Source organism: Hippoglossus stenolepis, chromosome 2 (genome assembly GCF_022539355.2).
Source record: "Hippoglossus stenolepis isolate QCI-W04-F060 chromosome 2, HSTE1.2, whole genome shotgun sequence".
Taxonomy (NCBI): Eukaryota; Metazoa; Chordata; class Actinopteri; order Pleuronectiformes; family Pleuronectidae; genus Hippoglossus; species Hippoglossus stenolepis.
Window position 1 is genome coordinate 3,866,901 of NC_061484.1, and position 23,394 is coordinate 3,890,294.

General features: G+C 41.3%; 2 protein-coding genes across 5 annotated transcripts in view; both read left to right on the plus strand.

The window, feature by feature from the left end:
• Positions 1-21,277, plus strand: part of kcnq5b (potassium voltage-gated channel, KQT-like subfamily, member 5b) — a 115,402-nt gene extending 94,125 nt beyond the window's left edge. Inside the window, exons 9-15 of one of the 4 annotated variants that reach the window (XM_047343941.1) lie at positions 2,260-2,286; positions 7,165-7,388; positions 9,961-10,072; positions 12,392-12,523; positions 12,807-12,914; positions 14,941-15,067; positions 16,793-21,277. In XM_047343941.1, coding sequence (XP_047199897.1) covers positions 2,260-2,286; positions 7,165-7,388; positions 9,961-10,072; positions 12,392-12,523; positions 12,807-12,914; positions 14,941-15,067; positions 16,793-18,091 — 2,029 coding nt within the window. In that variant the 3' untranslated portion in view covers positions 18,092-21,277. The remainder of the gene's footprint in view (positions 1-2,259; positions 2,287-7,164; positions 7,389-9,960; positions 10,073-12,391; positions 12,524-12,806; positions 12,915-14,940; positions 15,068-16,792) is intronic. The other 3 variants (XM_047343943.1, XM_047343945.1, XM_047343947.1) reach the window with 3 other exon arrangements.
• On the plus strand, positions 20,526-22,769 carry LOC124854547 (DNA-directed RNA polymerase II subunit RPB1-like). Its single transcript, XM_047342160.1, has 2 exons — positions 20,526-20,574; positions 22,084-22,769. Exons 1-2 carry the CDS (start codon positions 20,526-20,528, stop codon positions 22,767-22,769), a joined length of 735 nt encoding a protein of 244 aa, XP_047198116.1.
• Positions 22,770-23,394: the final 625 nt, after the last annotated feature.

The following is a 23,394-nucleotide window of genomic DNA, read 5'->3' on the forward strand; positions in this document are numbered from 1 at the left end:
TCTATTATATGAATGAACATTTTATCCCTCCACACCACTCAAACTGGCACAGGCTGTGTTTGGCTGTAGTGTTTGACTAACGTCAGTTTGAGTGCTCAGTGCAGGGATTTTCACTGCCGCCCGTTTGAGAGGCAGCTATTTTAGCACCGGCCCTCAGCGGGATATCTGTGTCTGGCAGTATTGGCCTCCATGAGCTAGTCAAGCTTTTTGAATCTGTCTATATAATACATAATACATCATATATAATATATATCAGTATATAATTCCGTTTGTCACAGGCTTTGGCAGCTGGCAGATCTGTACATGAAGATACAGTATGGATCATTGTAGTTTCCCATAAACAGACAAACGAGGATGCACACAAAGGGGGGGTAGAAATGTCATTGTCAAAAAGTCATGATAGCTAATGGACAGTTTCAACATTTAAGCTGTTTTCAGACATAGCAGGAGATTGTCCGTATCACAGGCATTCACAGCAGGAAAATGTCTGGGACATTCAGTGGAGGGGTGGTGCTGCATGCAGGAGGCAGGACACAAAATAAATTCTACTGCGGAAATATATGTAATATTTTTGTTTCCACGTCGGAGATATCTGTATCTTTTTGTTTTTACAGTTTTGTGTCCAACCTGTGTTAGAAACATCATCTCCACACCCTGACTCACTGTGAATTTTCTGGACATTTTCTTGTTGTACTGTCACATGTGCTCATTCAGACTTTTTTCAGTCTCCTCCTAAACCTTTCAGGCTAAGGTCAGGAGTTCAGTGCATGTCTGAAAGCAGCTGTAGTGTGGTCTGGAACAAAGGAAAAAATGTTTTATAAGTTTATGTTCACAACGATTTATTTATAAAAGACCCAAAAGGAGTGAAGACGAAGTCTTACACACTTAAAGGTTCATCTTTAAGGCTTCTAACGTATATTTACATTCTCTGCAGATCATCCGCATGTTATCAGGGAGATATTGCTGCATTTGTAATGGACTTAATTCGGCCGACATTGTCCAACTGCCAGCTTTCAGTTCAGCCCGAACAAATGCACCAGGATTTGTTCTAACCACAACAAACATGTTAGGTGTGAAATAGAGCAACCTGCTAGAAACTAGTCAAATTCAATTTTAGAATTCAGTTTGTATGTGGAGCTCTCAATCCCCCCATTTCCACAACCACTGTGATAAACATTCTGTCACCTCTACCTCACGAATGTGACACCTGGAATTCCAGTGAGAAATCACAGCCAGCAAAAGTAATATCACAAACCAGAGACGACACAGAAGGTGCTCTAGCAGGTACTGAGATATGTCCTGTGTGTGTGTTCCCTACCATCAATAAACACAGAAAGGTCCCTGAGCGTAGATGAAACTCCTGCTGAACGCCTGCGGCTCACGTTTAGAGCACAGAACCTCCCTCATTCTGGATATTATACCACTAACATCATCATGATGCTGTGTTCCATCTAAAATGTTAGATGTGAACTAATTATGGTCTCTCAGCTGTCAAGGACATCTCCTTCTTGGAAGCTTGAACATTTTCCACCCACCTACTTTTCCAGTTCTTGCCGTTTAAGGCACAAGAGCAGTTCTTTTCTCCCATTTAATCAGTCATTGAGGATTGTTTTCTGCCCCCTTTGTGTGGGCATGACACTGCTCAGAAACTTGTGTGGAGCCTGGAAATATTAGGACCATCTGCAAGCTGTCTAGTTTACTATCAAAGTCATAATAAACTACATTTACGAAATGCACACACACTAATTACAAACATACAAACGTACTCCTTAATGTGATGAAATGCAAATCTTTGGTACCTTCTCTTTTTGCGAATGACCTGCATGTTTGTAGTGAGCCTGCTCGTTGTTGAGGTCTTTTTCCCCTGGAATGATTTTTTATTGATTAGTGTGTTTCTGTCCTGAAATCCTCTGCATGTGTAGAAACAGTGGCTGCCGACGGAGCCCTGAATATAAACATAAAGTCTTATAGGACCACGCCAGTCTGTTTTCAGGTTTTAGCTCTTGAACATTTGGTTCCAATATTCTGAATAAACAACTTAAGCTAGTTTATAGATATCACCAACACATTGGATATAGGAAACAAAACAAAAAATATGATTTCAAATTTCTCAAACACTGATAATGGTTTTCAATATGGTTAAAGGTCGATATGATTTGTGGGCTGGAACATTCAAAGCACTGGTATGGTCCAATAGGCACAAAATATGCTGAAAACATGTTTGCTAATAGTTTTTTTTTTGCTTCTAATCATCTGCAGGAAGGAGCAGGGAGAGTCGACCACAAGGTTTGTTACTCTCAACATTCCCTTTCTTCCATTATGTTGTTGCCCCATAATTTATATGTAGGTCTGGAGACCTGAATACCTTTTTGGTACTGACTGAAATGCATCTTTAAAAAAGGGTTATATCTTTTTTTTGGGGGGGGGGGATTTAATTTAACCAAATTTCTCTTGAGAGGATTGGCTTCTTAAGTTAAAGGAAAGAATGGATTGTATTTCGAGATTTGCTCCAGCTCCCCTGTGACCCTTAAGGATAGGCAGTATCGATGGATGTATTGGTGGATGGATTATTTCTGGCCTCCACAAACTCTTATTGTTCCATGCCCAATGCTCCACATATGTTTATAGCCTGTCTCTAACTGTGTCTGCTGCTTGGTGCTGGGAAGCTACAGAGGTGAACAGTGGAGTTTTTCTGTGGGCTTGAGGTTGATGAGAGAACAAACAGCCCATAAAACCACAACATCAGCTGAAAGATGCTTAGGGGAGCTGCAATCAGCTCATCATTTAATAATAAGATAATATTAATTGAAACACATTGATTCATGCAGCTTCAGAGTAAGATATCAGCAACACATTATATTGGATATCATATCTGTAATAGTTTCCAAACCTTTTGAATGATTCCCAGCTCTGTTAGGAGAGAAATATGAACCATTATAAACCTCTAGACTCCTGTTACTCCTGTTAGATAAAATAAGATAAGATTACATAATCCTTTATTAGTCCCACAAGGGGCAATGTGCTGTGTTGCAGCAGCAGAGAGGGCAGTCAAAATAGACAATAAGCATACAATATAAACCCAAGGGGAATATTAATATAATATACACAGTGTGAACAGAATATAAACAATGTGAGCAAAATTGATACAGTGTAATGGATTGCACATGAGCCATTGAATCGCACAGACAGATTGAGTTTATAGTACAGTTTATGGTCTGAGTTTATAGTACAGTCTATGGTCTGAGTTTATAGTACAGTCTATGGTCTGAGTTTATAGTACAGTTTATGGTCTTTATGCATCTGCAAGCACAGAGGATTCGCCAGGGTCAGAGAGACGTAGATGTCGACGGGTGTGTGCACATCTCTGTGCAGACGTTGGTGTACCCACCAATTTCTTTCGTGCCAGAAACTACAACGGCACCAGCTGTGCACCAAGCGGACCTGAAGCAGATTGACAGTAGTATAATAAGAACAACTACACATCTGTGGTGTCTGTAACAGTACGTGTATACGTGCCCACTGGGGAGTATAATTGAAGCTTCACAGTTAATGTTTGTGGGTGATGAATACACCCTACTTACAGCATCTGACACACACTTAGTTATTCTTTTAGCTGATGCATTTTTAGAGTCATTAGGGGAGGACAGCATGAGGCCAGTGAGGGCTGAGTGATGTCAAGTGTTGTGTTTGCAGTTATGAAACGCTGAGTAAATGTTGTTCTCCGAACCACCACAGCCAGCCTTTGAAGGCAGTTGAAGCTTTTCTCTTGCGAGCCTCTTGTCATATATGGACGATACTGTTAAAATTGTAGGGGAAGCCAACGAATTAGAAAAGTCAATTAAAAAATGTAGCTAAATTAAAAAATGAGAGTTGGCCTCGCTTGCACACACGTAAGAACAGAAATCATCCCACGCAGTCTTGAGCATGTCTCAAGAAGAATGTCTTAAAAATGAGGGAGGAGAGCTCTAGAAACCCCCCCGCTCGGTTTACGAGAGGAGATGAAACACGCTGTACAGTCAGACTGGAGCCACCTTACTTTATTTATCAGCTAGATTTATTTATTAATTTTCAAAGAAATACATCAAAGAAGTGCTGAGATCAAATACAGCGAGAACAAAAAAAAATAAAAAAAAGGTCTACATCTTCGTACCCTCAGTGAACCCAGTATCTATCGAAAGGTTACTGGCCTCACGCTGGTGACTCAGGCACTTGTTGCCATGGCCCAGCTAAATCACATAGTTAAATGAGGGATATCGACGTGAAGAGTGTGAGTCACCAAATTGCAGCCTTCTTCAAATGCTGCCGTGGATGTTCATTCTCTCCGACTGAGCTCAATTGCCTCCCTTCTGCTGCTTCTAAATGTCAGTGGTCCACAAGTGCCACCAGAAACTCTGATGGATTACTTCACACTCTACGTCCTAATTACGAAAGGTTTTACAAAGGATCATTGCATTAAGATGTCAGGCCTCTCGCTGACTGTCAGTCACATCGACTCAAATGCAGAAAGAAATAAGTAGCAAGAAGCACAAGAAGGCTTATGTAAAGAAAAAAAAGGGGAACGGGTATTAAAGTGAAAAGAAGTGCAATATTTCATCCTCAAACATTCAGAGGAAAACATTTTCTCTCCTCCAGTTCTGCATCATGTAACACGTCACCATATGTCTATCTCCCCTTGGTTTTTTTAGTCAAATTCATAGTAATAAACAGAAGCTACTGAGGAGGTGTACCACTCGGAAACATAGGTACACAGTGTTTCTGCTCCCGTGCTACATGACGTTGTTCTTTGGCAATGCTGACTAATTCTTGGTGCATGGGTATCTGTAGGAGGCTGTGCAGCCTTAGAGAGGGCAGAGCCAGTTAATCTCGCAGTGACTCTTCAGTCGCCTTTACAGTGAAACACTATCTGCCTCTGTCTGATCTTTGCCTGAGCAATGCGCTGCCGCTGCCTGTCGTGACTTTGGTTTTAACTACATTTCTGTCAAGTCTCATTTTCTGTGAAATAACATTTAAAAATGTTCATAATGAAAATGACTTTATGTCATTGACTATTATTCGATTTTCTTATTCATGTAGCACCTGATGTGTAAACTCTGTGCTAGTATAACACTAGTTATGACATGTGGCTGTCACTCCAACACACTGTGCCTGTTGAGCCACGGTCACTTTTTTGTTTTTATTGGCAACAGATATAATGAAAAGACCAAGTCATGACTCAGTAAGTGAGTCACACTGGGTGACAGGGTTCTTCATCACCATGGATATGTCCACTGTATTTTATTTTCACACCATCTTGCTGCTGTAAACACTCACTAGTGCAGCAAACGTGTACTAATCTGCAGCTGAATGATGTTTAGTTTACAAATACACTTTACCTTTGTGTTTGCTAAACCTGAGTTAGGACATTTCTGAGCTTTTTTATAAAAATATATACTGTACTTGTGAGATCTTCAGTAGGAACCAGTGGCTTAGTGACCCATACAAGTGAGGTGTTATGTCCCATCAAGGGGCCAGAACATAACAAGAAATATGATCCCATTTTCCCTCAAGTCCCAAGCAGCCACTGGAACACTGATTTCTTAAAATAATAAATAATGGCTATTTATTTTAAGCTTAAAAATAGTGATTACTTTGACTTCAGGGGGGACAAAGGCCAACATAACAAACAAAGCCAAACTAACTGGAAAGTAGCTGCTAATATAACAGAAAGAAACTGCTTACCTCACTAACTAGATTAAACAGGAGAAAACTAAAATGGCAGTCCACCCCGACTATTTAACAAGGTTGCAAACTCCAGGTTTAACAATGGTTTTGGTGTGTGGCTGGTTGGTGGTTGATGAGATATGGGGCCGAGCCTGGTGTCATCTGCCCCCACTTGCATACAAGCACACAAGCATACACACACACACACACCTAACCCAGGGACAAGAAAATGCACTAAAGAAAGTGACTGCAGTCATAACAGGCGGGAGATAGAAAGTATTGAGATAAACCCATTTTTAGCTTTGGTCTTTCCATTAGCTTTGTTGACATATTGCCAGCCATATCCTTTGGAAACTACACAAGTTCAATCCATTGGCTGTGTGTAAAGATGGACGACACATCTCCACCTCCTCCCACTGTGCAAAAGTGAAACTAGAATATCCCGGACACAGCTACTGTCATTTTGTGATGTCATTTGGAGCCAGAGTCTGTGCAGTAGTGACTGTGGAGTGGAGCTGCAGAATCAAAGCACACGGGCTTGACCAATCATGTGTCCGTCTCAGCTGTCAATCTTGACATTTCACCCCATTTTTATAGCATCAAATAACTGATTAATACCAACTTATCAGAAAAATGAAGACTGACACATATGTCAGTGTGGTTAGCATGTACTTTGACTTTTTCATTCCACCCACAAGACAGGGTTTATGACCTATACTGCAGCAAACCACCAGGGGGCGATCAATATGTTTTGGCTTAGTTGTCATATCGTCCATCTTTACAGTCATTGGTTTAATTCAACATGAAATACCATTTAAGTTTAGGTAGTATGTAGCCATGATGCCTGTTGCCTGTGCACTTCCTCTGCATGCAGTACTTGAAGCTGCCCAAACGAATAATCGGCGGCCTCCTGATGACCGTCCTGTTCCTTCACTTTCCACAAGTAGTCTCCATTTATTCTCTTCCATAACCCATGAACTCATTTGCAATAAATGTCATGCCTTTAAGTGATGAATTGCCGTTGTGAATGGTAAGTAACGTATCATGGTGTCACAAAAAATGAATATCCATTTGATGCAACGTGGCATTGAATGTCCTGACGTACTGTAGCTGATGCAGACACACATTTACAGGCACAACTCAAACACACAGCCGAAGCATCATATCTAACATAAGCTTGCATTTTGTATGAAGAGCCTGCTGCAATGCATGCTGGTCTTTCTCCATCTTGTGCTGCAGCCTGCCACCCTTGTTTTGGTTGGTAAAGTTCTGGATGATCCCATTTATCACATAATTGGTGCAAAGGAGCAAACAGTATTTTACCATTCAAGCTGTCGCCCTGAAACTTGCATCATTAACATTATCTTTATCTGTCTGTTCATTTCGCCTCCTCATAACACCATTCCCATCTTTTACCACTCATTCTAACTCCGCTCTGAACCACTGGTCATCCAAACTTTGCAGCCAAAAGTTGAGCTTCAAGGAGCGGGTACGGATGGCGAGCCCTCGAGGTCAGAGCATCAAGCAGAGGCAGACGTCTTCAGTGAACGACCGGCGGTCACCAGTGGCTGAAGCCGGTACAGAGGGCACCAGCCCCGCCAAGGTACAGAAGAGTTGGAGCTTCAATGACCGCACACGCTTCAGACCCTCACTCCGCCTTAAGAGCCAGTCTCGCTCCACCACTGACGGTAAGTGACTCTGTCCTGCCTTTCATAGTTCAGACACTGTCTGACTTCATTCAGATTCATTTGGAGCATTAATTTGAGCTAAAACTTGTAATAACTCAAAGTAGAATTGTTAATCTCTCCATATACAATATTCAGTACAGTACTCTCACTGAATAAGATGAATAATTGTGTTATGATGTAGCTTAAAGGTCCAGGGTGTAGGATTTAGGTTTCAAATTCATGATTATTTTTTCATTAGTGTATAATAATTTAAAACTAAGAATTCATCTCTCTTCCATCTAGTCTGGCTTGTACCACCATGATTTTACTGTGGCCCAGACCATGTTTGTCACATTTTTATGTTCCTGAAGTCCAGTAAAGTTGCCCTTACAAAGGTAGAGTGAGGTAAGGGGTTTTACGTTCGGTAGCAATACCCAACTTCACCACTAGATATCAGTAAATCTCACACACTGAACCTTTAACTGCAAAAACATCTCTAATGAATTCAAAATTTTTAGGAACTACACATATTCGCTTTCTTTCTGTGAGTTACATTAGAAGATTGATACCGCTCTCATTTCAGTTAATAGCTAGCCTTGCTCTGACTGAAGGTGAAAATAACATCCATCTACATCTCTGGTGCTCAGCACTTATAATGTTATTCTCATCTGTTTCATCCATTTAAAAAGTGTGAAAACCAGCTGGCAGAGAACCTTTTCTATCTCACCCTTTCTTGACAGTAGCTTAATACTTTACTGATTCTTTTTTTACTCAAAACTGTGGAACTCTTCCTTTAGGTCCGAACATGTGACAAGTGAATCTTCCAGTTTCCTTACAAGTAATAAATTGAGGTATATTTGCCGTCCATAAACGCACCAGAACTGGCTCTGTCCGTTAATTCATGCAAAGGAGTGAAGTAATGCTAATGGCACTCGCACCTCTTTGCTTTGGCTTTGCTTTGCCGGCCTGGCAAGCCCTCCTGGGTAATGGCCAGTTGGTGTTTGTGGGTGGAGTGATGGATTGATAGAAGTTGGGGGTGGTGAGCTCCAGCAGCCATATGGGGTGTTGGATCCAGCCAGCTGGCGAGGCCTGGCGGTGGAGAGGAATCAATAACCTGAGCTAGCCAAAACCAAACTGGTTGGCTGGTTAGCCGCGCTCCGTCTGATCATTCACTGACATGTTGGCTAAATGAGATGTTAGAGGATGGGAAACATATCCATTTCATTATGGCTCCATTACAAGTGAAATAAAAAAGTTATTATAGTGGAAGACTTTTATATTCTATTTAATGGTGCAAAACATCAATCAGCACAGTTTAACATTCTCCTGTAGTGATACTCTACTCTTTCAAAGTACACACACTGGCTGAATAATCAGCAGCTTTTACTCAATCATGTATCACACACATATTAACACACACAGATCCTACATGCTGTGCACTATTGAGTGATGCTTATATGGGGTCATTTACATTATTATGGTTAACAGCTCAGCATTGCAGTCCAGCTCTTGTGCTGAAACCCTCTGCTTACCTCCTGTGGGTGTAGTAACTCAAGGAAGCCCATGGACAGAGCTGTATTGTGACAAAGTTGCGTAATAAATCTACAGGCACACCAGAGGCCTGTTCTTTACGACCGCTCTGCTCTTCCAGACAGCGGCTCAAACCCCTGTTTCTCCATCTGATCATCTTTCACTTTCGCTTTTAATCCAGTCCATTCCCGTCATGTTCAACCAGGCATACACTGTTGCACCCTGAATAATCACCAGTATCACAGTAAATAAAGCATGATGAAGATCAGTGTACACCTTCTTACTTTACCTAGTTACAGTAATGTGGTTACATTTCTGCTTAGACAGCCTTAATTAATGTTGGTGTCTGCTGGATGTAAATTTGCAACTTTTTAATAAACTATAATTCTCTATAACATTTTATATTTATATATTATTTTATTGTTATGCGTATGTGCTCTTTTTAGGTTGTTCTAGCACCCCAAGTGGCCAAAAAATCTAAAAATACAGCTTTAATTTCTTTTTGAGCATCACATAACATTTCACAGGAAGGTGCTGTTCTATTTTTCGGACTTATGATATCAAATATTCACCACATGATTATCTTGACAAAAATTATTCACGATAATGACATCAATCTAATATCTTATTGAATTTGTTTCTTTTTTGGCAAATTAATGTACAATGAAAATATTGCAAAATGCTGCAAAATGCTTAACTTGTAAAGTACCTTGTAACTGTGTTTTAGAAGGTGCTATATAAATAAAGTGTTTTATGATTACAATGATTATACTGTGGAGTGTGAAGCAGATAGTTGCTGCATCAAGACAGAAAGATACAAAAATGATTTAAGCTATGTTATTAACCCAATAAATATTATCCTATCTGTATTATAAACATGATAGCAATATAATTGTTTTTATCTCACGGTTATTGTCAATACCAATATAACCCAGGTAGGACAGATGATAAAAATCACACACTTCGTTAGTGGCGGATGTAAACTGGGGATTTAGAGTAGTAAGACGAATGTGAAAGCATCGTATCTGAGTCCCTGCATCACAATAATCTTCTCTCTCCCAAGCAACAGACTCCAACATGGCCGGGGACGACTGCTTTGACGAGAGGGGCTGTCACTGTGAGATCTCGGTGGAGGACTTGCTGCCCTCAGTCAAGTGTGTCATTAGAGCTGTCAGGTGAGGCAAAGGAAAGGAGGCCTCTCCCATCTCTCCAACTAATACTGTGTTTTTCTACTGCATGTAAACAAACCCTGATCCCAGCCCCCTGCCGTTCAGCAGCTCCCCTGATTGAACGTGCTCAGGGGATTAAAGTGACCGGAAGACATTTATTTTTAGATCATCTTTGGTTCATGTGATGTTGAGACAGAGGAAATATGATAAGCAGGAGCATTAGCACTGTAAATCTATACTGTATGTAAGGTGATCATGTGACAAGGACACAGTGTTTCTCAGTCATGACGTCCTAAAAGAAACATGGTCACTCAGATGCAGTTTTATTGAATGCTGTGAGTTTGGGTTGAACCTTCAAGAACGAGGTGTCAACCAGCAAATTTCAACAAGATATTGTTTTTTTAAAAAGTATTACAGTGTAATTTAAAATTTAGTTTGGCCTTACTTTTCCATTATGCATATTCATAACATTATCAAAAATGAATTCTGAAATCCTCAACTCACTTCAGTTTTATTTGAAAATGCATTTGACCATGGCAGAGCTGAACAGTTTCCCTGAGATGCGTGTGAGTGCTCGTCCTCATGTGAGTTGTGAGTGAACCTGACCTGTATTCTTAGATTTGTTAACTGAAGCTTAAAGGTCCTCAAATTCTCATTATTTCATTCAGCATGTTAGTTGAGAGTCAAGAGTAAATGATGCTTTTTTTTCTTCCAGAAGTGCCACAGTTTTGTTTATCTTGAAGTGCTCTGTTTTCTCTCCACCGGTTATAAGTGTGAATGTGGCTCAGTTTGAAAAAAAAATGAGATAAACTACTCCTACTTCCATGTAACAGTCAGGATTTTGCCACATTGGATGAGAACATTTTTAAACTTTATCATTGCTTAATGAAGAAATACCTCAGATTTGAAATCATGTTTTCAGGGGCTTTAAAAGTATACCCACATAATATACAGTAATCTTAAAATATGAATGTTTAACTGCATCCTTGTTGGTATAGTTTATCCTTAAATATATATATATATATATTTTTGTAGCTTGTGTTGTTTATTTGTTAATTAATATTTTTGAATTCTATTTTTTTAACACTGATTCATTAACATAAATGTATTAATAAAATTGTATTTGTATAGCCCATATTCACAAACTACAGTTGTCTCATAGAGCTTAACAAGGTGAGGCATCCTCTGTCCTTAACCCTCAACAAGAGGGTGCATGAACGCATCTTTCACTGGTTTAACTGCTTGAGGTGGAGCTCATTGTAACTGTTGGCCAGTTTAATCTTTGGCAATGTTTCATATTTAAAAAGCTCATCATACCCTTAGTTTGTAAATGCTTCACCTGCAAAGTAAGTAGTTGGACATGACACATTAGCGTTACACTCCACTACTGCTCCGTCAGCACCTATTGTACCATGGATGGATGGACTGTTGCTTCAGTAAAAAGCAGATCCAAAGAAGTGAAGTCTGAGTCTGCAAAGACCTGACTCTGCTTTTGAGTTTTTGAGAGTAATTGTTCCTGTGCTTAGCAACACAAATGTATATTTTTTATCAAATATGGCTAACCCTGTTAACTTTTGATCTGGCATCTCTTTCTCAGTAGTCCCACGGACATATAATTATGTCCGTGGGAGACGGGAGTAACGCTGCTAACCTCAGCTCATGAACGGAAAAAAAAAAACCCTTATCTTCTCCATCACAACAAGCCAGCTATACTTCAGTTCATGGGGTTAGTGGTGCTGCTAAAGCTTCTGTTCCCAGAGTGTCATTGAATGCATCTGAACTCTGAAAGACTTTAGTTGACCTGTGTAAGTGACAGAAACCAGCCCATAGCTTGACTGGCCATAAAAAAAATATGGCTTCACACAAACATTCAAGAATTGTTTCCCCTGCTCTTCACTTTAAGACTCAGTTTTATCGCTGAGTGTTCTCGCCGGCTCCTTCCTCTCTCCACAGAGACTCAGACGCTCACATTCGGCTCCACTGCCACAGGTGCATAAATTCAGGGAGGTTTTTATTCACTCCAATAAATTAACATGCGCACAGTTACAATAAGCAGCCACCAGCTCGATGGATGTTGCTATAAGGTTCAGTGGAGATATGTTCTTGTGTTCTGACTGCTCACATTGGTGTGAAGAAACTGACAGTCGGCATGCAAGGACACATTTTGGGCAACTTTCAAAAACCTGACTATAAAAATATGGTTTGCTGTGTTTTCATTAGCTGCACTCTGTGAAATATCATCAGTGGAGTTGCTGCAAGTCTGCACTGACTGTATCAGAGCTCCCTCTTGAGGCTGTTTTGTGAATTCCTCTGGTGTTTGCGCAGGATAATGAAGTTCCATGTGGCCAAGAAGAAGTTTAAAGAGACGCTGCGTCCTTATGATGTGAAGGACGTGATTGAACAGTACTCTGCCGGTCACTTGGACATGCTGTGTCGCATCAAGAGCCTGCAGACCAGGTAGGAAGGACAGACTGCGTACACACACACACACACACACACACACACTCCAGTCTCTGGAGTCAAACTAGAGCTGTTTGACCAGACTGTAACTGATGCATCTTGGTGTGTGCGTTTGTGTAAATGTTTGCTTCTATGTCTTATAAATGGATGGGTAAATATCTGTGTTATACTGATGTACGTCTGTCTGTTATCCTACTGTATGTGTGTGTGTGTGTGTGTGTGTGTGTGTGTGTGTGTGTGTGTGTGTGTGTGTATTGGCATGTGTTTGCTTCCCTCACAGGCTGGACATGATTGTCGGCCCACAGCCACTGAGCAGCAGAGCCAAAACCTTTTCCTCCCCCTCTCTCCCTGTCTATTACAGCCAGGGCAGAAAGAACTCCACTCAGGGGTCAGAATATATGTCCTCCCCTCTCCCCTCCTTCACTTATCACATGAGTTCAGTTCAGTTCACTCCGTCAATTCAAGAGGTTGTTCTTCCTAAAAAAAATATTAGAGCTGAAACGATAAGACAAATTATGAGATGATAAGATCACGTTCCTTTGTTTGAATTGACTAAGCTTGAACTCTCTTTGACTCTTCTGACTTGGGTGTGCAGTCGTCCACTAACCCAACTAAACACTAACAACATCTCTTCAATATAATGACTCTGGCTGTTGGTTTTGCTTTGGAGAATTCTGGGAGAGATTCTTGGATCCACACACGAGTTTGCCACCTGATATAAACACCTATCACGAAGAAACACCTGTAATGCACGCTCCTACTCACAAACTATGCAGCTGTGTATTGATCTGGCATTGCAGCTGTAATAGCGCCCCCTGCTGTCATTTACCGTTCATTGAAAATGCTGCCTGCATTTTAAACTCTGTTATTCAGAGGGTGCTGACACTTAAAGATAGAACAGAGTAAGAGAAAAAATATTCTTAGTTCAAAATCCACCTAGTTGCTTTTTCAGAGCTGCTTTAAACCACATGTCATGGTCTTCATCAGCTGTTGTTTCCAAACTGATGATACCAATACATGGTTGTATATTTTATACATTAGGATGAGTCTGAAAGTGCCAGAAAAAACTTGTAAGTGGACCTGGAGTTACGATTACTGCTGCACTCAGCTGTATATTCACATTTGTCTCAGTCTCAGCATTATGTGCAAATTGGAATTGTAAACTTGGGCTTCAAATGCAGAAGAAAACTTCACATTTCAAAAGAAAGTAAACGCAGCAAATGACTTAAACTGAACCATTTCGTCCAAAATGTTTGCAGGTGTAAACGTTAGCTCTGTGTGGAGCAACGAGGAGATTGTAACCCTCCTCAAGTTAACTTGAGAAACGTTGTTTTCGTTCGTTTCTGGTTTCTTGGTCACGTCGTCATCTCATGCTCCCTCTTCTCCAACAGTTTAATAACATCTGACTAGAGAATGAGCGCCACCAGCTGTTTATCTCACCGCACCCAAATCCTCAAATTACAGTTTTTCTCTACTGAGTCAATCTGACGTTCAAAATGCACTATGCAACCAAAACACTTGATCTGCATTTTAAGATCAACACTGACATTTGTGTTACTACAAGAAAACTCAGAACACACTGACCTAGCAAACACTAACTTTACAATATGGATCACTATCGTCTTTGAAGTAGCATTGACTTATTTGTTTACTGTCTCAATTCAGCATAAATTCCATAAAGGTTCCGTTTTACGACAAAAAGAATAACATTTCTTTATTACACTGCTCCCAACAGTACGCCCGCACACTTTAAAGTAGAGTGGGTGAGCAGTTACAGCCATCCAAAAAGGTATAAACACACATTCAAGAAAAACACACTTTCTTAAAACGGGTTTGGTGTCGGATGATCCTGTCAATGCTTTCATGTTTTATTTTTCTCAAAAACTGTGGTGGTGTTTTAATTGCATGACATTGCCTTGTCTTATCCCTGTCCTCATTAACAGACTTTATTAACCAGATTCTACAGAGCCTCACTGGATTGACCACGAGCAGTGTCTTATGTAAGGAGAGAGAGAGACAGACAGAATCAGATTTTGAATAAGAGCCTGTAAAACTAAAGGAATAGAAGATTTCATTCAGAGCAGAAAAGGAAAAATCTTCTTATTGTTACCTGTTTGAATCACAAGGAACAGTTTTAGTAACACACCATCCTAATATGGATATCGATCCATCCAGCATAAATTATTTTTCAAATCCAGTGAGGAAGTACGACATCTCATTTGCTTGTAAGAGTTTACTTTACGATAATATATGATTCTGTTGCAGCTTCAATCTTCCTTTCTGTCGGCTGCCTCATGGATTTCTTCTTGGGTCTCTCTTTTTCCTCTTGTCACTGATGTCTTCTTGTTTTTGCATGTGCTTGTGTGTGTTTGTGTGTGTGTGTGTGCGTGTGTGTCTGTGTGTGTGTCTTCCAGAGTGGACCAAATCCTTGGGAAGGGCCAGATCCCTCTGGATAAGAAGATTCGAGAGAAGCTGCTATCTGATGGAGACATACTGGAGGACATGAGCATGCTGGGCCGTGTCTGTAAGGTGGAGCGACAGGTCAGTGTGTTGCTTCTTCTTTGATGTTTTATTCTTATAGTGGATTACATTACATCAGTCATTATTCCCAAGACCAAGTCCTCTATTTGTATTTTTAAATACGTTTAGGTTTAAGTCTTGAATATCTTATGATGCATTATTTGATTCGCAGAAAATGTGGGGAATAGAGTTTTGGGATTTTCACTCGTTTTCTTTAAGTGAGATGAGAGAGTCAATACCACTCGTGTTTCTGTGCATCAACTACAGAGCTGGAGTATTGACGTGGTTCGTTTAGCTTAGCATAAAGACTGGAAGCAGACCTAAACAATTAGCATGGCTCTGGAGAGGAGTGGAGAAGTTGAGAGCTTCAATTAATTCTCGACAGACAATAGTTCATTTGTTTCATCAAAACTTAGTTTGTGCAGCGTATCCAGCTATAGTGCAAGATGCCTACGGTCTCAGTAAAGGTGAAATGTTAATAAATAATATTATGGAACGTAGTCTGTTGAGTACTTTCTTTAGTTGAAGAATTGAGGAACCATATAAAGTTCTATTAAAGCTTGTATTCAACTCCAATGGTGTTCTGCACAGTTGTCTACAGAGCCCCTAAAGTCCCAGCAGGTTTTCATCTTGTGCACCTAATCTATTATCTTGAGAGCACAAGATAACTTGTTTGCACAAGATAATTACCTTGTGGGAATTAGTTAGTTTATGATTCCTGCTGATGACAATTGCCTGTCTCCGTACGAGAGCTTTGGCTTTGTGCATCTGAAGTGGTTAGAGACACATGCATTTTGTAATAATAACTTGTGTGCACAAGTTATTTATCAGGTGCAAACAAATGAATATCTTGTGAACTAATAAAATCACCTGTCGGGTTTTTAGAGGCTCCACAGCTGTCTACAGAAGAGACGTGAACATCTGAAGTGTTTACAATACCTGCAAGTAATACTGTGAAATTGTTCCATGTTATGTTACCAAACCTGGCAACAGTGATGTTAACACTGCAGTTGTTTTTCTTTGTTTTGATAAAGCTAGGCTTTGTTCACTGCTGCTTCCAGTCTGCTAAACTAGACTAAGGCCACTAACGCCTGGGCCACACTAGGTACATGTGCAGCGCGAGATCCGCTGCGTTCACTCAGCAGCTCTGCGTGTCTGCCGCAGAGCTGCTGAGTTTTCTCACAGTGGATTCAGTCAACAGAAAGGATAGTGCTTTTACTTTCAAACGGGTACAGGAAGTGTTGCAAATATTTATGTTTGTGACATATTTGACAGATATAGACGTTCACTGTCTATTTTACTGTGAACCGCACACAGTGGAAATAGGCCAGACTCCAACTCACTAGAAGAGCAGCAAGGCTCACATGCCTGAGACGCTGTCTCACACAGGCAGTGTGGCGGCTCTAACCTGACAACATGGGCAGGGAAATGAAAGACAAGACATTCTGCGACGCACTACTCACGCAGACAGTGTAGCCCGGGCGTAATCACATCTGAACTTAATGCGCTGCTTTGTCAGACAATTACTGTAACTATGCTAAGCTGACATTCCCACATTGACCAGTTGCGTGAAGGTGAGCCAGTAAGCTTTATTTTGACTTATCTAAGCCCCATTCTTGTTTGTTATATATTTGTGGCTCTTTTGAGTGGGGCAATTGGAGACTACCTTCTTTCCTCATTGATTGTACTTTCTTTCTTCTGTATCTCTTCACTTCTTGCTGATGTCCTCCCTGTTCCCCTTCACAGGTCCAGTCGATTGAGTCAAAACTCGACTCCCTGCTTGACATTTATCGTCAGGTTTTGCGTAAAGGATCATCTTCGGCCCTCACGCTCTCCTCTCTTCCGCTGTTCGAGTTAGAACAGACCTCTGACTACCACTCCCCCGTCTTCAGCAAAGACCTGTCCTACTCCACCCAGGTCAGCAGCAGTGGAGCGCCTCCACCTGGTGGCTGTGTCACACACTCCGCCACCAACTCCCACCTCACCCAAGGAGGACTCCATCTCATCCTGGCGCCACCCAATGAGCTCAACCTCAATCTCTCCTCTTCAACGCCTCCCTCTGGCCTTGCATCCTCCTCTTTCAGCCCGTCGCCACTTCCTCATCACCATCATCATCACCACCACCACCATCATCATCCTCATCATTCCCATCATCATCATCCCCAGGATCAAGCCACCACGCCTGAAAGTGGCACAGATGAGGCTATAGGGAGCTCTCCACCCATCCTCACCCCAAATAGTATCAGCAGTGGAGGAGTGGGAGATGGAGGGTTTCCTCTTCTGCCAAGGCTTCCACCACCGCTCCCTCCCAGCCAAAGTGGTGGCCCAAGCAACTTGGTGCGAGCGACCTTCACTGAAACAACCCCCAACATGGAGGGCTTTTGTAGAGGTCTAGGGACACAGATGGAGCACAGCAGTGTCAGGGAAAACCTTGGCCTTGGGTTTGGGCTGGGCAGACTGGCGCAGCAGCTCAAGCGCAGCACCAATAGCAATGGCAGGCTTAACACTAAGGAGGAGGGCTCCTGGAGGAGGCATATGAGCCTGGAGCTCGAGCCCCTGGTGCCGCCAGCCCTGGGCTGCTGCTCTGGCCCCTGTCAGATGGACCGAGGACTGGGCAAGTCCATGTCAGTGCAGGACCTGATTCAGGGACCTCCAGTAGCTGTCCAGGATTCCCACCATAGCCACAGCCTGTCTTCGCCAAGCCCTAGTACAAGCAGTGACTCCCCAATTGGCTTCCACAGCTGTAGCCAAGACCCGGGGGGAGGAGGAGGAGGGGGTGGTGGTGGTGTGGGCAGGAGTGGTGGAGCTGGATGGGGTGAGGAGGACCTCTTTATCAGTGACAGGGACATAGAGACACAGGGATTTGACTTCCTGTCACAGGGGACTGCTGAAGCCCACTCCTACTCCTCAGAGCTCCTGCGGACAGAGGGCAGAGCAGGGGCAGGATCCCCGGGCTCTAACCATAGCCTGGCCAGCGGTCACGCGTCCTCACCCTCCGCTGGCAGCACCGAAATGCCGAACATGCCTTGTGTACGGCTAAAATAGATATGAGTAGAAAAGGCACACAAATCTCCCACAGCAGAAACGGTTTTTATCCTTTTGGACCGGAGAGGGAGGGTGGGACTATAAAAAGGGGACCTTTTTTGTGAATTTTCATTTTGATCCATTTGATAAGAATCACAGTATTTTCATAAAGGCTGCATGAGTTACTCTTCGTTTTCAAGTATGATTGAAATCTGAGGTAAAGATGAAGGCTTCTATAGAGGGGACCACAGACCCCCAAAAGTCTGAGACTATTAAATGAAGTCAACTAAACTCTGCCCTGTGTGACAGTAGTTTATGTGACCTTGAGACAAAGCATGAAGGCATGGACACCTAGCACATGGAAAAGTCTTTTAAAAACGACCACACATCTGTCGTAAGCAATTGAAAAAAAAATGGGCCTTAATAATTAATTGCCCAATTACAGAGGGCCAAAGTAAACCTAAACGTTCTGTTCTAGAAGTAGGTGAACCTCACTCAAAATCCCAGTGACGTTTCTACCATCGATGATAACGAAAAATGTCAACGTTAGAACAGAGCCATTTTTAACTGTATGTCATGTGACTTGCCTGATGTGTTGAAAAACAAAGTATTAACGTTAATTATTCTTAAGTAATCTTTTTTAGTGACTTTGAACAAACACCATTTCCCATAAGCTCTGGATACTGAAGGAAAATCCCATAGCTCAATTTTTTGTTTGTTTGTTTTTTTCACAAAGAGATGCAAAGATGTTACAGTTACGGAGGCTAGTGAAACAGAGGAGAGATGTGACGCAATGACTTCAGCTCTGTGTAAGATGTTTCTGTCTCTCCAATCACATGACAGGCTTCCATACTGAAATGAATGTTATCTCACCATTGCTGAACATTTAATTCTCCTTTCTCGTCACTATTTTATCTTGAAAACATTTTAGAAAACCCAATCTCCCCAAGTTTATACGCTTTAATAAAACATTTTACTACTATCCTGAACCAGTGACGGTGGTTTCTTATAATCTCTTCAGAAGTAACACACCACAAAATGGTGTTTATGCAAGATTTAGCTCCTAAAACACAACCAACAATACTCAATACAACTCAAAGATCCAATGTTAGATTTATTTTTTCCGCAGTCTCAGGCATCTATCGGATTTCAATCATTTTCATATAGTAAAATAGAAAGGCACTCGGTGGAGGGCATACATCCGCCGAGGCCCAACAGACCCCTTAAAGTCAATCATCAAGACACATAAATAGCAGTCCTCTAGATATGTCTGATTTTCATCAAGACCCATGAATTGGTACTTGAAGAATTGGTGAAAATGTCAAAAAATGCCATATTTCGCCACATTTAAGAAAATCAGAAAATTAAATCCTGGATCTGCCCAAAAAACTAGTGGGTTCTTCCTGAGCCCATGTCCCATCATTTCACCAAGTTTCATGGAAATCTGTTCAGTAGTTTTTGTATAATCCTGCTGACAAAACCTCCTCAGTGGAGGTAATTAATTAACTGTCTCCTGAAATGTACTTGACTTGTGTATAAGATAGTGAAGGTCATTTTTGTCAGTGTTGTATCGTCATTGCAGTTTTGCAGTTCAAGCACAACAAGTTGTGAAAGTTACCTCATAACAGTGAAGTCACCAACAGAAAGTTCTCAAATTCTGTCCGACAGACTAACACATCCTATGGCCAACAATACTGGACATTTCTGAAACCGCTTGTGTCCAAGGGATTTTTAGTTGATAAGCTAAAAACATTCCAAACTACAGGATTGGGTTTTGTAAATATTTCCCCTCTTTAACTTTGATTTGGTGAGTGTGCTGGTTTGATAACTTTACAACTACCTGCTACTGAGGTGTAGAGCAGGAACAACAGCTGCCAAGATACTAGGTTACTTATCAAAGCCACTTCTGCCAACACTCATCTCTAGTATGAGATGCATCATGTTGAAAGCACATATCCACAGCTGTATACGCACATGTTCAGATAAGACATGCTGATAACACACCCAGCCAGCTGTGATGTTGCATGTCCATCATGCTGTGTTGAATCTGAGGCGGTGTCCAGAGAGGAACATGGAGCAGCTGTTGCTCACGTTCGGATCAATTATGCACCGATCGGCTGTTTTTCCAGCTGACGACAGCCGTGGATTGAAACACACCTTGAATGTCATTTGTCATTTAGTTTAAAGGACAGTTTGTGTTATTTTGTCAGCACGGGAGTGTCTCAGCAAAGCACTTCAGAATCAGACACTGACAGAAATCTAACTTTGAATTACGTCAAATTGAATTACGTTGAATTATTAGCTTTTTTGCCACCCTGTTTTTACATGAAATGATAATATTGAAGTCATGGTCAATATTAGCTTTTTTTTTTCAAACAGTATAATTATTCTTATTGCTTCCTTGAAATGGAATCACCGCAGAATGTATGTCTTATTTCATTATTAAACAAAGAAAATGACCAATACTCTCCTCCTGCTGCATGGTACAGAATCAGGTACATCAGGTAAGGATTGTTGGTTTCCTCCAGGTTGTAGGAAAATAATTTCAGCACCACAACATGCGCATAAATACTTCCCACAAAGCCTCAGTGGTGTAATCGCCCTTATCGAGCAGTACCTCAGTGTTCTCTGAAGCGTCAGACCAGGATATGTGAGGGAGGCCGGGAGTCAGTTTGCTTTCAAGTGGATTTTTACTTTCTTTAAGATATTTAAATATACTTTGCATGGAGGTTGTCATATTCAAACCTATTTATAACTGAGAGTGAATGCCACACCATTAAAACAATGAACTATTTATGGTTCAAAATGATTTGCCATAAAATAAAAGACCCCAGTTCACAAGTCTGCATTGCATACAGTATAATGGTGCCTTGCTTTTGTTGTACATTTTCATCTCCATACGGTTTCCTGCAAAGTGCATTAGGTACCTCTGAACAGAAATGGTTGCACTGTTTTCATTTTGTCTCCTTGTAAATGTTCTAACTTGAGGCATTATACAGCTTTTTATTCAGAGACCATTTTGCTACTGGGCACAAAACAGGCCTTTGAAATGTTAACATTCTCTCTTGTTTTTTTTTATTTATTTAAATTATGTGCACATATTTACACAAAAGTAATAATCTCAGTTAGATTAATGAAGCCTGTAATGTAATAAAAATGCAAGTTGACTTTTATTCTCATTCATTAATAAAGGAAATTCTATGACAAGACTGTTTTTTGAATTCTCCTTGTCACTCAGTGAAACTGTGGTTCTTCTTAGATTGTCACGATACCAACTAAAATGCCCTCTTATGTTGAGCAATATTTTTCATGTAATACTTTTCTTTGAAGCAGTACATACTTATCGAATTAATTAAGACACGGAATGGTCGTACACAGAAAACAGAAGAGAAAATGAATAGTAAAGCTTTGCACTGGTGGTTGAACAAAATCATTGTGACAGTGTCAATGACTCAGCAGATGTAACAGTCAGCAGATAAACCCATAATGTTCAGTAGTTGCAGTCCTATACAAAATATTTACCTCAAGCAATGGTTTTAATGCACAAACTAATAGTAATCTAATGAAATCATAGTATAACTGTCGGGGGGGAATTGTTCTGCCTTATTGAGTACTCTTACTTGTAGAAATCAATATTTTTACAACACAGTATAAGAACTTTTACTGACAGGCTCCCTCCAAGCTGCGTACGTGACACAGTCTAATGAGCTTGTTGCAGGAAGTCAAGTGAGTCTGTTGGTTTGTGAGAGAAGTATCTCAGCAGGTTGCTGCAGTCACAGAACAGTTCATACTATAAGTGATAAGTGATGTTCATTTAGTCAGAAGAAACATGTGTCTCCAGACAAGCATAACTGTAAGGCTGTGTTTGTCATCACAAGAGAAATAAGATCACAGTCACATTGGCTTTCATTAAATTAAGAATTGAACTTAGGTTCAGGAGCAGGACCACGCCTCAACCACTCCTCTAATTACCCATCAACCCTTGTTATACCTGGTCAACCCATCCTGCTCAGTTTGTATCAGATCTCTCCACCCGCCCTCTCTTCCTCTCATCCATTTACCTCCTTACTCCATCCTCATCCCTACCTACATCCCTTCATCCTCCTTTCCCTCGTCACCTCAACCTCCCTACTTCCTCCTCATCCCTACCTACATCCCTTCATCCTCCTTTCCCTCGTCACCTCAACCTCCCTACTTCATCCTCATCCCTACCTACATCCCTTCATCCTACCTTCCTCGTCCCCTCAACCTCCCACCTTCATCCTCATCCCTACCTACATCCCTTCATCCTACTTCCCTCATCCCCTCAACCTCCCTTCTTCATCCTCATCCCTACCTACCTACATCCCTTCATCCTACCTTCCCTCATCCCCTCAACCTCCCTACTTCATCCTCATCCCTACCTACATCCCTTCATCCTCACTTTCCCTCATCACCTCAACCTCCCAACTTCCTCCTCATCCCTACCTACATCCCTTCATCCTCCTTTCCCTCGTCACCTCAACCTCCCTACTTCCTCCTCATCCCTACCTACATCCCTTCATCCTCCCTTCCCTCATCACCTCAACCTCCCAACTTCCTCCTCATCCCTACCTACATCCCTTCATCCTCCCTTCCCTCATCACCTCAACCTCCCAACTTCCTCCTCATCCCTACCTACATCCCTTCATCCCCCCTTCCCTCATCTCTTCCATCTTAATCAGGTGCATATTCCTCTCATGTCTTTCCCTAAAGCAGAGGTCTTCAACAGGGGGTCCACGACCCCTAGGGGGTCCGCGGAGGTACTGCAGGGGGGTCGCGACATTTTTTGGTTGATTAGACAATTTTTTTTATTTTTTATTTTTTATTTCATTTTATTTTTTCAATCAATTTTTCCCACACAAATTTAAATGTCTTTAAGTACACATTAACATGAATCCAACATATTAATGTGGGAGTATGTGTGCCATCCACAGATGGCTTGAGGATTCACTGTCCCTTCTACATGTATGTTTAAAATAAAAACATGAATCTGTGAATTATTATAATAGCTCAGTGTTGTATGCAAGATGTATGTTTATAAATGGCAGTGGCATGGCCACCCTGTACCTTGCACATGTTTAAAATAAAAACATGGATATATGAACCTGTGTATTATTTGAATAGCTTAGTATTGAATGCATAATAACAGGGTAGCTATGTTTATACATGGCACTAGGCCCAGTTTAATATAAAACACAATTTTATACAATATATATAGTAGGGGGTCCCTGCTCCATCTCTCCATCAGTTTGGTGGTCCTTGGCCTGAAAAACGTTGAAGACCCCTGATCTATAGGATCTGTC

Coding starts and splice junctions, on each gene's coding strand:
- LOC124854547 (XM_047342160.1), top strand. CDS start 20,526: ATGACCAATACTCTCCTCCTGCTGCATGGTACAGAATCAGGTACATCA. Junction 20,575..22,083: donor TACAGAATCAGGTACATCAG/GTAAGGATTGTT, acceptor CATCCTGCTCAG/TTTGTATCAGATCTCTCCAC.